Source organism: Eucalyptus grandis, chromosome 8 (assembly GCF_016545825.1).
Source record: "Eucalyptus grandis isolate ANBG69807.140 chromosome 8, ASM1654582v1, whole genome shotgun sequence".
Classification (NCBI taxonomy): domain Eukaryota; kingdom Viridiplantae; phylum Streptophyta; class Magnoliopsida; order Myrtales; family Myrtaceae; genus Eucalyptus; species Eucalyptus grandis.
This window is the reverse complement of record NC_052619.1, coordinates 71,920,845-71,936,690: the sequence shown is the minus strand read 5'-3', so window position 1 is coordinate 71,936,690 and position 15,846 is coordinate 71,920,845. Positions and strand designations below refer to the sequence as shown.

The 15,846-nt window shown below is 37.4% G+C and overlaps 2 protein-coding genes across 2 annotated transcripts; both read left to right on the top strand.

The window, feature by feature from the left end:
* Positions 1-7,739: 7,739 nt before the first annotated feature.
* Positions 7,740-8,885, top strand: LOC120286394 (disease resistance protein RUN1-like). Its single transcript, XM_039300325.1, has one exon. The coding sequence runs from the start codon at positions 7,740-7,742 to the stop codon at positions 8,883-8,885; it is 1,146 nt and encodes a 381-aa protein (XP_039156259.1).
* Positions 8,886-10,976: 2,091 nt separating this feature from the next.
* On the top strand, positions 10,977-13,459 carry LOC120287802 (prostatic spermine-binding protein-like). The gene is made up of 2 exons (XM_039301195.1): positions 10,977-11,151; positions 13,218-13,459. Exons 1-2 carry the CDS (start codon positions 10,980-10,982, stop codon positions 13,436-13,438), a joined length of 393 nt encoding a protein of 130 aa, XP_039157129.1. The 5' UTR covers positions 10,977-10,979; the 3' UTR covers positions 13,439-13,459.
* Positions 13,460-15,846: the final 2,387 nt, after the last annotated feature.

The following is a 15,846-nucleotide window of genomic DNA, read 5'->3' as shown; positions in this document are numbered from 1 at the left end:
GGTCCTAATATTATATAAATATTTTTTTCTTCAGTTTTCTGAAATATTCAGAATTAAACAAGGTTTCCTTACTTTTTCACCAAAAAAGAAAAAAGAAAACAAGGTTCCTTACTAGCTTAATGTTAATGGGAAAATTGTCCAAAAGTTTGAAACCTAATGTTAAATGAGTCTTTAACCTTATTGATCTTTCTAATTGAATCCTAAATCTTTTCATATTTTTTGCTAGCCGAGTTTATTGATTAATTTTAATTTGAAATCGGTGATGTAGATCTAATCATTTATGTGACACAATAAAGATTGATGTGGATAAATTTTATAATTTTTGAAATTTTTTTAGAAAAATTCTTTCCTTTCTTTTTTGTTCCTTCCTTTTCCTTTATTTTGTTCGAAGCCCGGTAACCCTCACCAGTCACAGGCGAGAGTTACAGCCCTCGTTAGACTTGGTAGAGAAAAATGAAAAATAAAAAACATCTGTTTGCAATAGCATCGGCCATCCTACCCGACATTCAATGTCCATGTTAAAATTGGTAGATGGATTGATTGAAAATGTAAAAATATTTATAACTCAATTTGTGAAATTTAAATACAAAAATGTCATATGTTTAAAAAATTTTGTATAATTTTCCCTACCATTGATATCGAATTTCTCGTTATACAATTAAGCAAACACAACTAAAATGTACATGATATCACAATTTCGTTGTGATGTTTTTGAGTCCTTCTTCCTCAAAGTCCAAATCATCTATTTTAGTTTCTCTTTGACGTGATATCGTAACCCTAATTATTTATTCTTTAAACTTAATCTGCCAATACTTTTATAAAGATAGAGATAGATTCTGTCACTTGGCAGCTTTTCCATATGATTGCGACATTCCATTTGTTTTTGACTGATTTATGGTCCAGAGACATCATATTGGACTTCGGCTATATTGGAGTCATCCAGTCGAAGCCGACACATCCCATGAAAACACGTTTCAATAATTTTGCCTTTAGAAGAGTCCGTTTCGCTTTTGGTTTTTATGAACGTGGCTCTGGGAAACTTTGTATGGTCCCCCTCTTTCGAGTCCAATCCAAAGTTTCGCACCTTTTTATTGTATCTTATCCCCATTTCACTGACCAAATGTTAATTATTTAATCTGGCAGACCATTGGAGTCGAAAATAAATATTAGTTATTTAATCTAGCAAAAAGTCAACTAGTGGTGTGGCGTCATGAAAGCCAATTTATGTTATCAGAGCCAAGCTTCCATATCCAACACTATAAGTCCAACTCCAATAAATATAAGCATATTATATATAGATGTTATAAATGCAAAAGTTTCCAAATGAGAGGAGGGAAAAAATTTATCACACAAATATCATTATATATAACAGTTTTTAGTTGGACATGTACTATAAAAATTCCTTCTTTTATGGAATTAATCGGAATTAATCATCAATTCCCTTTAGAAGGATATGCAATTAAGTTTATATTCAAGTAGCATATATGCCACGGTTGCACAAGTCTATCCATCCGATATAGGTTCTTAGGACATCATAGCTTAACTATGGTAGGGTGTCATCTTAATGTAGTGCAAGTCATCAGTTTGAGCCTAATTATCTTTAAAACCAATGCAACTAGGTACAATTTCTCTGTGGTACTTCACCTTACTTGTTTTGTGTTCAAAGATGAAATTCTTAATGAAAGTTGGTTGTATTAACATAGTTTTGCACTAATAGCTTGTTCCACGCATGATTAACTGCATTCAATATGTTCTGAATGTGTATACTTTTGAGGAACTTTTAGCTTTTCTTGGATCAGGACTTATATTAGGAGGTCTAGGAATGGTATTACACACCAATCCGATTTTATTCTGGCTTTTCCTATATATGACATTTTGTTTTTATGTCAATAACCTCAAAAACGCTTGCTAAAAAAAAAAAAAAAAAAAAAAAAAAAAAAAAAAAAAAAAAAAAAAAAAAAAAAATCTATTGTAGGAGTGCGGTCTTATAATTACAAACTAGACATGGACCTCCGCATTGTTTAAGAATAAATAATGGAAAAAGCTATTTATCCTAAGATGAATAATTATAAGGACTGAGCAAGAAAAGCTCAAACCGTTCAACCAACTTGACCAAACCCTTTTTTGTCGATTTGGTTCGGTTTAAAAGCACTCTTTTGAAAAAAAAAAAAGTTTACAAATCAAACTAAATTCTTTTTTGCGGTTTGGTTTGGCTTCAACTTTTTTCGAAACCAAATCAAATTGCAAAACTAAATTATTAATTTTGTTGTTTATTTTTACTAATCATATATGAAATAGCATTTAGAAGTAGGTTTAGTTTGCATTCTGTGAGAATTTATGAACTGTCGTGAGTGTAGATTTTTTTTTTATTTACGAAATTACAAAAGATAAAGAGAAAAAAAAAATCAAACCCAACCCAACCATAAAAATGGTCTGGTTTGGTTGGTTCCTGACTATGATCTGGTTTAGTTTGGTTTCACTTTTCTTCCAACCATATTTATGCAGTCTGATTTGTTTAGGTAGAAGTTAGGTGGAGTATTTTTTGTGAACAATGCAGCAAATCTAATCTGTGCAACATGAAGGAGATTGTTTATTTATCTAGAGCTTCATGGGTCATCATGAAAAATGATTCTTTGGGTATATCTTGTTATTATGTATTTATCTACATATATTGTAAATCTAGATTATTGGATTGGGATTTTAAATAAGCCCAACTATGTTCATATTTTTCTAATCCAAAAGTTCAAAAGTGAATTGAGAAGCAACATTGTCTGGATGCATGTAGGCCGACACGCGACACGACATGAGTACCGACACCCATGGCGGCAGTAACACATCATTTAAAAAATAAAAAATTAAAACAGCGTTGCGGCACGTTGTATATTAAATAAATATTTTTATTTTTCATTAATTTAATTCAAATTCATAAATAAATAATTAATTAAAAAAGAGCCTATAATAAATTTATACTAATAATATTAACAAATCAATTCATTTGAAATTCGAATATTCATAATTAATGCGAAACATTTTTTTAATTTTAACAAAAGTTATCGATGAAACTAAAAATTAATAAGAAATTAGAATCAATTTATTTAAATAAATCCATGATTTTCTACAATAACCAAAATTTATCATTATTCAAAATTTAATATTTTTATTTTTCGAAATCATTTTTTTAATTTAATTTATTTAATTTTCCGGTTAAAAAAAATTCCCAAAATTCAACCCTTCTTTCGTTCGTCCTTTTCCCTCCACACCCACGTTTATTTTACTTTTTCCCTCCCCCACTTGACAGTGACAGGTGAGCTGTCACTTCCCCCCCCTCTCTCTCTCTCTCTCTCACGCCATCAGACCTCCTTTCTTATTTTTTTGGATTTCTTTATGAAAAACCCTAGCGAGCCGCCGAGCCCTCCTTTTTCTATCCTCCTTGCCGCGCCGCATGACCCCCTTCCCTCCTCTCCTCTTCCTCTCGTCGCCGATCCATCGCAACAGTGGCAGCCCTCACCTCTCTCTGACCGTCTCTCGCCGTCGCGGTGGTCCGTTCGTGGCTTCGTCTCGCCGGCGCTCGCGGCCTCTGCTCCGTCTTGCCGGCGCTCGCGACCTCTGCTCCCTCGCCCTCCCTCGCCTCCACCCTCCATCAGTCTTCCGAACACGCGTCGACACGCGTGTCGATAAAAGTTGACCGCGTGTCCGACCGTGTCAGACACGTGTCCGTGCTTCATAGGTCTGGAAAGCCAGCACCACGTGAAAAGCATGAAGAAGAAATTCAAAAGAAATTGGGCGTGCGGAAAGCTCCACCACTATGTACTATGTGTTCTTGTAGTCATAATGTCCACCTTATTTTTATAGCCATCAACTTTATTTACTGTAACTTGGAAGCTGCACCTGTTGTGAAGTGGCCTATACATCTTTATTTAATGGCAAATGGGTCATATTCAAATATGTGGAGTGTCATATACTTCTAGGAAGGATTTTATTAGCAAGGGTTTCGAAGGACGATGGTTAAATTGAAAATATGCATATGGAGAAATTTTATCAGTATCCAAGAACTATTTTTCTCACGTTATGCACAATTATTATATTGAAGAAAGAAACTTATTTATTGGGTGTGGCTAACAAGTGCCCTGGCTTAACAATATGCTTCAAGTAATAAACCTTGGCATTGCCATGGCATGTCCTGTCCATGAGCAAATGTATATTTTCTAGTAAGCTGGAAGAATAAACGATGGTTTATTATTAAAGTAGTTAGAAATCTTGAAAGCATTAATAAATGTTAATATTTTTCAAAACCAAACGAGATAGAAAGTTGCCTAGTGACTGACAAATGCCGGTATATCAATCAAACTAAGTTTGGTGATATCAAATAATAGTTAGTAAGTTTAAAGGAGTTGGTAAGTCATGGGAATAGGAATTGGTAGATTATTAAACTAATTGCCAATCTTCTATGTGTAAATAAGTGTTTGTACTTTTCAAACTCAAGCAAAAAAGTGAACAAAAGTATGTCAACAGTTTCCTCGGTTCGTGCGAACTCAATCCTACCTATTAGAGTGAGAGAGAGAGATAAATAAGTGTTTGTACTTTTCAAACCCAAGCAAAAAAGTGAACAAAAGTATGTCAACAGTTTCCTCGATTCGTGCAAAACCTGCCTATTAGAGAGAGAGAGAGATAAATAAGTATTTGTATTTTTCAAACTCAAGCAAAAAAGTGAACAAAAGTATGTCAACAGTTTCCTCAGTTTGTGCGGAATTACTTATACCCAGTACAACATGCTAGCTGAAAAAGTATCTCAATCCTCCCTATTTGTGAGAGAGAGAGAGAGAGAGAGAGAGAAAGAAGGGTGGGTGACCTGTGAAGTGTGAAGGGAGTTCGCATGGCAAACCCAGAGACAAGAACGAGCACCAACAACCCATTAGGAGGCGAGTATCAGGTGTTTCTGAGTTTCCGAGGGCCTGACACTCGTCGGGGAATCACCAATAGCCTTTACCATGCCTTGGTAGATGCTGGGATTCACGTTTTCATGGATGATGAAGAGCTTCGACCAGGAGAAAGAATTAGTGGCAACCTTCTGCTAGCGATCGACAACTCTAAGCTTTACATACCCATCTTCTCCCAAAACTATGCTTCAAGTCATTGGTGTCTTCATGAGCTTGCAAAGATGGTGGAGAATTCCTCTAAATCTAAAGAAGAGGGGAATGAGAAGGTGATATTGCCAATCTTTTATGACGTGAAACCTGCTGATGTGAAACTGAAAACCCCGTTGTACCGTGATGCCATACTAAATTTGGAGCAAAGGATGGAGGATCAGAAGAAGAAGTTCAGCTCTAAGGATATAGAGACATGGCGCCAAGCTCTCAATGAAGTTGATGACACCAAGGGTGGCAGCTGAAGAAATATCCAGGGTAACTATCTAACCGTGAATGTCAAAATTATCTTTTACAATCGAGCAATAGATCTTATAAAGATTCATTAATTATATTCCAACTCCAATTTTCTAAATTTAAAAGGAAATTCTCAAATTCTTGTTATTTTTTAAATCACAAGATCTCCAAATTTATTTGGACTTAAACAATTGTTACAATTTTGCTTTTGACCTAATTTCTATTGTATAAGAAATTGGCTTTGCTTCATCTTTTTCATACGAATTTGATCCATGAATGTATTACAATTTTTCTATTATTTTCTTATTACATGTGACAACGATGTGGGACTTAACGAACATCATATTGAAAAAAACTTGAAAAATTAAAAAGAAAAATAATTTTAACATTTTAATAGTAGAAATGAGGAAGGATAAGGATAAAAGATAGAAAAGCTATTTTATTTTATTTAAAAAAAAGCAAAAGAAAATGCGAGCCATCGGAATTTCTCTCTCGGAATCTTATAATAGTAAGACTCCATTAGTTCAAGAACGTGATCGTTGAGAAAAAACTTGGATTGTTCGCACAAAGCCGAAGCCTTAGATTCTGAAATAAGATTTGTTCTGACAGCAGCAATTGTTTATAAAAGGAAAAGCTCACCTTATTAAGCTGCTCCGCTTACACCATTTTCATCAGTCAGACCGCCGGTAGCAGCCCTTGTTGATCAAACAGTAGTGCAGCTGGTCACTGAAGCTGTCCATGGTCGCCGGCAGCCGTTGCCTCAAACATCTGCCGCTAGACTCACCACCACCTACTACCTTGCCGGCTACCCTCGCGCTTGAAGACAACCACATGGAATCAGACACCACCTCCACCATAATCAAATTCAGCCTCCACATCCAACTTCGCACTTAACCACCACCAAACTCATCCCCCACCACCGCCTAGGATCTTAAGACCTCGACCAACTTTGCCAAATTCGTCCACTACCGTCGCCAGATCAGGTTGCCGCCATCGTGCAACACATCATTACGCACGGAAAGACCCGGGTTTGAGTTTTGACCACAAACCCAGGGTGAAACCTCACATCTGAGGTCATACGACCTCCAAATTGAGGTTTTGTTCGACCTTAGCCACCATTGAGAACTCCATTGGCCACTCGAGCTTCATCGAGTTTGGCCATGACGGCCGGATTTTCGTCGAGCTTGGGGCTACAGTCGCTCGAGCTTCATTGAGTTCGGTCATTCGGCCATGGTGGTTGGAGCTCCTTCGAGCTCACAGCCATGGCCAGTAGAGTTTCCATTTAGTATTTCAAACTCCTGTCTCAAGAACTCAATTTTAAGAAACCATGGAAAGTTTTAATGAAGAATCAACGAATGATCAGATTGGAGAAAAAAGTTACTGGGGATGGAAGCAAGCGAGATTTCTTACCACTGTTCTTCGTGCCCCTTCATTTATTCTTTTATTTGTTAGTTTCTCAGCCTATTTTCTAATGACAGGTCAATTTTTTTCCGTCCATTAACGTGGGTAGAGCTAAAGGAACAATTTGATTGTATCGATTCGACAAATTTTAGTAGTTGATTGCATATTTTGAACGTTTTAACACTTAATTACATCTTCGCGGCAAATTTTAAGACTTCTAATACATTAATTCCTTTAATAATCAAACATTTCTCTTTCTCTATTCCTTCAACTTAAACTGGTAATGGATGTTAAGGTTTGTAAATTCATCATGTTCCTGAAGTTTTTAGGGTAACGTAATTAGTCTTGGTCAAGTCCCGTTTGTTTCGTGCCATTTTTCGTTGGATAATTCTAGTTGCCTCTTGACACCCCAAAACTAGTTGTCTCATGATCATGAAGACAAATGTCTATAGACATGTGATATCGCGTATGACTACTAGGTAGAGTGACCATGAAAAGTAAACTGCTGGGTAAACCTCACGCAAAAGCGTGCCACGTGCATGCGTGTTTATAAGTGAAATAATAAGGCAGAGTCAAAGTTTAGTGTCTTCGAACACGATGAAATTCAAATAAAATGAACTTAGAAAACTTCGAGCTGTTTAGTTTAGTATTATTACGTCGGTAAAACACAAAAAATACCTTTTCTTGCACTACTTTTATATTGGTCTCTTACGTTGTGTTATTTCTCACGTGCAATAAGAGACTGTCAACATTAGATTCCTGGCTTCATCACTTTACTAATCAGTATCTACCTTTTCATTAGTTTATGAAATTGATCTATGAAAGGGATACAACAAATGATTGTTTGATATTTGAATAAGAACCACTTATTTATATACTCCTTTTATATTCTTTTTAATAAGAGTTTTCCCTCCATAAAAGTTTTAACTTCGTGTTCCCAACCGGTTAACTTAGTAGATGGTTGGTCAACGTGCAATTAACCGAATTTGTTACCAATTCACAATTGAAACTGTTCAACTTTGTCGCAGTGATGGGGATCTTATCGAGGCTGTTGTTTTCGAGGTTGTGGTTAGGCTCAAGACAAGACAAAGAAAAGTGACTAGAGATTTAGTTGGAATGGAGGATCGAATAGCAGCCATAAATGGTCTATTGGACATCCAATCCGGTGGTGTGCGGGTTATTGGAATTTATGGGATGGGCGGTATTGGTAAATCAACACTTGCCAAGATCATCTATAACCAACTATGTCCTCGCTTTGGGAAAAATTGTAGCTTTCTTGATGGTGTAAGGGAAACAGCAAAAACCAAGGGCTTAGTCAAGTTGCAAGAACAATTGTTATCCGATATCTCTAATTCTAGAGTGGCTCGCAACATTGATAATATTGATTATGGAATCAATATGATTAGAGAAACAATTTGCAACAAGAAGGTACTAGTTGTATTGGATGATGTTGACGAGGGAAACCAAATCGAATACCTCATTGGAATTGATTCTTTGTACAGTGGTACTAGGATACTTGTTACCACTAGGGACAAAAGTGTTTCAAAAATCAGAGGATTGAAGTATGAAATTGTGCCTTATGAAATGGAGGTGTTAAGCGACAAAGACTCACTTCAACTTTTTAGCAGGCATGCCTTCGATGCTGACTTTCCTCCAGACAAACTATATGACACTTCAAAAGACATCATCTCTACTACGGGTGGACTCCCTTCAGCTCTTCAAGCAATAGGTTCATTGCTTTTTCTTCAGAAAGAGGAAAAAATATGGCAAGAGATGCTAGAGAAGCTAAGAAAAACACCAAGTAGCGATGTCTTGGGAAAGCTAAGGATTACCTATGATGCCTTAGAAATGGATCAGCGGCAGATATTTCTCGATATTGCATGCTTTTTCATTGATAAAGATAAGACTAATCCAGTCTTTGCGTGGAAAGATTCTGGGTTCAGCCCAGAGTATGCTATGGATGTCCTTATTAACCGATGCACTATAAAGGTTTTAGATGAAAATAAGTTTTGGATGCATGATCAATTTAGAGATCTTGGAAGGGCAATTGCTAATCAAGAGCGTTCAGGTTGTGGGCTTCGAGACGATATCATTGCGAATTAAGATCAATAGAGAGGTAATGTGGTGACCAAATTTAATTCGAATAGAAAATTACTTACTGTGTTCATTATTAAGGATTTGTCTTTCTAAATTGAGAGCTCCTCTTATGTTCCATTTTTTTTCCTCTTCAACGGAATAAAAACATATGATATTGACAAATTCCTGCTCCTCAATGTCATTGGCAGATCAAGAGTAGCGTTCAAGCACTGGATTTGACAAAATTGTCAAATTGATAATAACTTAACCGTCACTGCGGAGGAAATTAAACGTTTCCCACATCTTGGCTGCTGTGGTTGCATAACATAACCTGCCAAGGCGACTTTACGGGCTGTCTTTCGAATTGAAATGGATTAGTGTGTTTTACCCCGATAAAGTTCGAACGTCATCCACGTTTTGAGGCAACCAATTTGCATCTAGAAAATGTGGTTGTGGGGAATCTTCGTTGGCCATGGGTTCACGGATGATCATGTCGGGGCCGATCAAGGTATGTCGGTTTTCCTCTCAATCTAATTTTCTTATTCAATGAAGGACAAAATTCAATGTATTTATAGTCTAATTTTCTCATTTAGTGAGAGGATCAAAGGACAAATGATCCAAGTTAGGAGCCTAAATTCCTATGTATTTCTTGTATAGACATCCAATTGTCCATGCTGATGCTTCATTGCTTTTGTAGGATGGGAGGAAATTGAAGGTTCTCACTCTTGAGAATAATACGTTGATTTATAGGACACCAACCTTTTCTCAATACTTAGTTTTAGAGAAGTTGAGTATTTCTAAATGTTCATCTTTGATGGAAATTGACCGTTCTATTGGAAATCTACAGTGGTTGACTGATTTGAGTATTGAGTCATGTCAGAGTCTTGGAAAATTGCCAGAACAAATTGGAGAGCTACCGAATCTTCAGCACCTCTCTCTTAGGAATTGTGATAGCTTGAGTGAACTCCCCCAATCAGTTTCGAAATTAGAGTCATTGATGAAGTTGGATGTATCTCACACGCCTATTACAAAAAAGATTACAAGATTCCATTGGAAGACTATCAAGCCTGTCATCTCTCAATGTATCATCCACACCGATTGTGAAAGTGCCCAATACAATGAGCCAGCTTTGTTGCCTCCAAACACTTTGGACTTAGAGCATTGTCATAAGCTCCAAGAGTTACGAGCTCCCTAGAAGTTTGACCACTCTACGATTGAGATCTAGTTCATTGCAGACATGTCCCTAACCTCTCAAACCTTACTAATATAGTTGAATTGCTCCTATCCGATGGTTCGAATCGACACCACATCAAATATAAAAACTTGTGACTTGCAGTGGATAGGAGGTTATCCAAATTGAGGAAGCAGCACTTGTGCCTTTTAAATGTCCGTGCACCGCCTACGAGTTAGGTCCGCTTTCTCTATTGGAACTTACTATGTATGGATTAGATTTTGAATCCCTCGAACAACTTCCATCAAACTTGACAGTTCTAGAGCTTGATCGCACTCAAGTGAAACAAATACAACTGGACTGGCTTCCTCAATTGGAAAAGTTGACTATCAGAAGGTGTGAACTCGTGAAAAGATTATCCTTTCCATCAAGTTTAGGAAAACTGAGAGAAGCCGAGGTGTCTTCTTGCACTGAGCTAGTCGAAGTTCAATTTCTCGGTGCCTTAATATCATTGGAGGAATTATGTATTGAGGACTGCAAATCTTTAGAGAGGTTTGTTAATCCATCGGAGGAGCCAGGGAGTAATGAGCTACAAGCTACCAAGTTGACTAATGGTAGGAGGAGAGTGTCCATTGTCTCAAGCTTTCTAAAGATGCTTCAAGTATTCCAGGTGTTGAGGTGCCCAGAGCTAGAGGAGATTCAATTTGCTTCTACGTTCAAACCATTGGGAGTATTTTTGTTGAAGGGTGCACTTCATTAAAAAGGATAGGCGGTTTGTCAAACTTGAAGAACTTGACACGGTTAGGTATTGTAGAGTGTGAGAGTCCAAGTTGTAGAGGGCATGGACGAATTAGAGCGTTTGGAGCAGCTAAAAGTTCATAGGTGTAAATCAATGGAAAGGATTATTGATGTATCAAGCTCAAAAAATACCAAAGGAGTGCCGGATTCGGATGAGGGATTGTGGGGAGTTACTTGACACTGGTCCAGATGATTCAAGCACCACTTGGGAGTCTTACAGAGAGAAGACTCTAAATGCCCCAACACAAGTGTCGGACTCTGAATTCAATACTACTTTTTACGACTGTGAAACGGAAATAGCAACAAGGGATCTTCTATCGGAACAGTGTGCCTTTTTCTATTTATGGATCATCAGGCGTCTCTTATGCTTTATTCGCTTTCTATTTCGGTTCTATTCTAGTGGAGAGAGAGAAAATGATTCCAAAACGTGCAACCGGGGATAATCACATAAAAAAAATCCCCATATTACTAGAAATTTTCATCTGCTATATGTGTGTCAACTTCAGAAGTGAGGCTAGGAATCTTATATCACTCACCATCTGACTGAGAATTCATACTCTCCTTCATCCTATTTGTGCTCTTAGTTCATTTTGTGGTATCACAATTACTCAAATGACGTGGAGCCTATTTTTACCCTAAAAATTGGAGGATGAAACTTCATGTCTTCTTTTTCCACTTGCTAAAATCAATATGTGTAATAGGATCATGCAATTTACCAAAATCACAAGATACCAGAAGATTAAATAAGAAATAGATTCAATACACCACAATTTGCGTAGGTCAACTCAAAAGTGATCTAGATCCACGGGAAGTGTAACAGTGATAGATCCACCACAAACGAGGAGATTCTAACATAAAAAATAATCTCTCGATTCCAACTTTTGATTTCACCCAATTCTTATTCAGTGTTTCATTCTCTCGTGCTGTTTTTCAAACTAAACTCACAGAGAACCTAAAACAAGGTTGGTGCTCTTTTTACCTCCCAATATAACTAAATTCACCCTATTTACATTAAAAGAACTTGCCCTTAATCATTCAATTACAAAGTGATGGTCCCATTCTTTCTTTTCTACCTTTTCTATTCCTATTTAGAATCTAAATATCACAATTAAGCATTTTAAATGTTTTATTTTTTAGTATATGAAGAAAATCTACAAAATCAATCACTTCATCGACAATCTGCTAATGTTTGTGCTCTTTTTGTAACTCCACTTATTTATATGTACACCACTTAGATCTTTCTTTACAATTGGTTACTCTCTCCTATTATAAGATAGAGCAAACTCATCAAAGGTAACGTCTTCACTGATCATAACTCTAGATAAAAACTCATAGTTGCACCATATCTTGTGTCTCTGGCGCCAATGCATAGTTTAGGAATATGTATCTCCTTGCTTGAGTGCCATCTTTCGCATGAGCATAAATAGGGGAATTACAACTTCTCAATCAAGTGTGATAAGTAACTTGCTCAACCGCATATCCTCAAATTACTACAATCAATTGATATTGATGGTTATACTGTATTCATGGCCAAAATTGTAAAGAGTGAGCTCTCTCCAATGAAGTTATATTCATCTATCCTTTGAGTTTGCTTAAGTGTGGTGTGTTCACAGTAGTGTGGTGTCTCACTAAGCTCTCCTCAGTGCAAATCGGCTAGAATTTATATATAGAAAAGAAGATAGAAATTAGGGGAAAAAAAGAAGGTAAAAGAAAAGAGGATAAGAATTAAAAGAATTACAAAGCGAAAATATTTTTTTTTTTTTGAAAAAGAAGGTAAGATTGTGGGGCTGCATCGGTGAGGGCTTGTGACCCTCGTTGCGTATCGGTGAGGGCTATTGACCCTCATCGCTTGCAAACGAGGACTTGCCAACCATTGTATGTGTCTTACGGCGGTGGCACCACTATTGTCACAAACAACCTACCGGCCATTAATCAAGCGAGCACAATCCTCAGCCACCATCCTTGTTGAGAGTCGACACAACAAGCTATGACACCAACGTGACCCATTTTCCACAACTATCGTACCAGTATTTGATCCCTGCAAATATTCACTTTGTCTCCAGAATTAGATTTCCTTCTTTTCTTCATTTGTATACAAAATCAGATTTTCCTTGTTTTCTTCATTTTGAGGGAACGAAGATATGTGAGTATGTGAATCCTTCTTTTAGACACATGTTCAATAGATTTTAGAAAGCAGGGGATTAAGTGTAGGAAAACCCTTTATGTTGATTCTTGCTTGGTGTTTGTGTTTAGGTGTTCAAACTTAAGATTATAGTCATATGATTTTTGAGAAATCTATCATCTTCTTTAACATGTTTAATCCACATTTTTTTTTTTTTTAACAAAGTTTAATCCACATTAGATATGATACTTTTGAACCTTCCTCTCTTAGCAAGATGATGGTGACGAGCATGAGGACGGTGACAAGGTCGACGGCAAGGAGGATGACAATAGCGAGCACAGTGGCAAGGAGGATGACGATTTCCTCTCTTGGCAAGATGATGGTGACGAGCATGAGGACAGTGACAAGGTCGACGGCAAGGAGGATGACAATAGCGAGGACAATGGCAAGGAGGATGACGATGATGACAACCGTCGTGCATATAGATGATGATGATGGCAAGGAGGATGACGATGATGTCCACGTGCATATAGATGATGATGATGGCAAGGAGGATGATGATGAGATGACCATGTGCATGTGGATGATAACGGTGAGGATGATGATAGCGAAGATGATGAGAATGTGCATTCATCAGGTGGGCTTTCTCCAGATGGTTCTGTGGACGGTAATGATGAGAATGACAATGTTAACGAGGTAGGTCAATGCGAAGGCGACAACAACAACCATAACAAGGACGACGAGGACAAGGATGATGACGGTGAGGATGACATGGACAACAATGTGCATGGACTTTTGCATTCTTCTAGCGGGCCTTCGCCAGTTGGTTTTGTGGACAATAATGATGAAAACGATGATGTCGACAAGGAAGGTCAATATGAAGGTGATGGCAACAGCCATAGCAAGGATGACGAGGACGAGGACGATGACGGCGGAGGATGATGAGGACGATGTCGACAATGTGCGTGAGCTTTCACAGTATCGATCTTGAGGGGCCTTCAGTCCGGTTGGTTCCGTGGATGATAACGTTGAGAAGAACAATTTCAACGAGGAAGGTGAAGGTGTCGGCTACGGCTATGGCTGTGGCGATGGCAATGATGACGAGGACAAGGAGGAGAGGGATGATGAAGAAGGCAAACAAGAGGTAAGAGACGACAACAACCTAAAACTCAACTAACTGTTCTCTATTCAAAACTCGTGTGAATTTTTTGAAAGTTGAAATTAAATCTAGGGATAGTTAATTGCAAGCTTGTTGCATCTATTAACCATGATTGAAGAAATTGATATTGAACTGTCTGGTTTTAATCAAAAGAAGGGCTCTGCACATCTCTATCCCTTTGCTTTGCCCTACTTTCTCCAAATCCGAGTACCAACTAATTACCAGGAAAAAGTCACGTCAATAATTTCTATCAATCAATTTGGATAGAATTAAGAGATTATGTTGATTCTTGCTAGTTGCTTGCGTTTGGGAGTTCAAACTAGGATTAATGTAAAGTAATATAATATTTGGGGATTTTGACATTTTTCTTCTTAAGATGTTTAATCCACCTTGAACATGATAATTTCAAACCTCAGCAAGATGACGGTGATGACTACAACAACAACGAATACAATGACAACAAGGAAGACGATGGCGATAAAGATGGTGACGAGGGTGGCTCACAATGGCGAGGGTGAATACAACGGGAGGACGATGACGGCTACTAGGACGGCAATGTGCAGGAGGTTTTATGGTCATCTTGTGGGCCCTCCGCGGGTTCATTCTGTGGACAATGACAATAAGGAGGAAGGTTGAAGGCAAAGGCGAAGGCGGATGCGATGGCAACAACGAGGACAAGAAAGAGGGCACTGATGAAGAGGCCGAAGAGGAGGTGAGTGTTGGAATGGAATGGTGTACTCGGCTTCCTTTTTTTCCTTCAAAACATGCGGTGAGATGATTATGGCTAGCAGCTAAAAGATTGTCGATGCCTAATCCTTCCGGTCTCAAGAGCTTATTAGTGAAGCAACCCTGGTTTCTCGTCTCTTTTAGTTCTTATCAGGTTTCCTTTTCGATAGTTCAGATGTTAATTCCCTCCTTTCTTTTCCCTCCATAAACAACTATGGTGTGCAAATGCCCCTATTTATATCACAAATTAGTTTGATCTTACTTGTTAGTCAGTTCTAATTCTCTGTGTATGCATCTAATTATGTCGAAAATTCCCCAGAAACATGCTTCATGAATCTGTCTTTGCTGATATTGACAAGACTCATTGACTAAACACTCTATGACACTCAAAAACCATAAAAACGGTACTAATGTTCCTTTTCTAGACCAAATCCTTCGTCCTTTGCCTTCCAGGTAAACAGGAGATTCCCACAATTCTTCTTCTTGCTTTTTCATTGTTGATCACATTATGGGCCGACTCCACTTTGTCTGTGAAGGCAGGTCCAATTAGTCAGGGCTTCTTGTCCATCTCCATAATGTAATTTCATTGTCGACATTCTTACTGGTTTTAAGGTATATAAACAATAACAACAAGTCCATCTCATCGTGATTAAGAAAGGAAAATAACACAAATGGTCCATGAGCTTTGATCAATATGTGATACGGTCTACGAATTTTTAATTGCTTAATGCATTTATAAACTTTAGTCCAATATATAATGTCTTCCTTGAATTTTTAATTTATTCGATACGACTTCAACTTTCGATACATATTCAAAAGTATCTAATTATGTTTAAAATATTCAATATCATTCCCGAACTTAAATAAGGAAATGACAAAGATTGATATTTTTATATAATTCAAGGATCACATTATTTATTGTGCCAAATTTCAGGAACTATTTGTGTTGTTATCCCCATTAGGAAATGAATTAATGTAATTCAATTTGTCCAAGTCAATGTGATGTACAATT

Bases quoted from the DNA above. Each gene is read 5' to 3' on its own strand.
- LOC120287802 (XM_039301195.1), top strand. From the start codon at position 10,980: ATGAGGGATTGTGGGGAGTTACTTGACACTGGTCCAGATGATTCAAGC. The intron at 11,152-13,217 runs AGTGTGCCTTTT...CCTTCCTCTCTT, and splicing joins AAGGGATCTTCTATCGGAAC to AGCAAGATGATGGTGACGAG.
- LOC120286394 (XM_039300325.1), top strand. From the start codon at position 7,740: ATGGTTGGTCAACGTGCAATTAACCGAATTTGTTACCAATTCACAATT.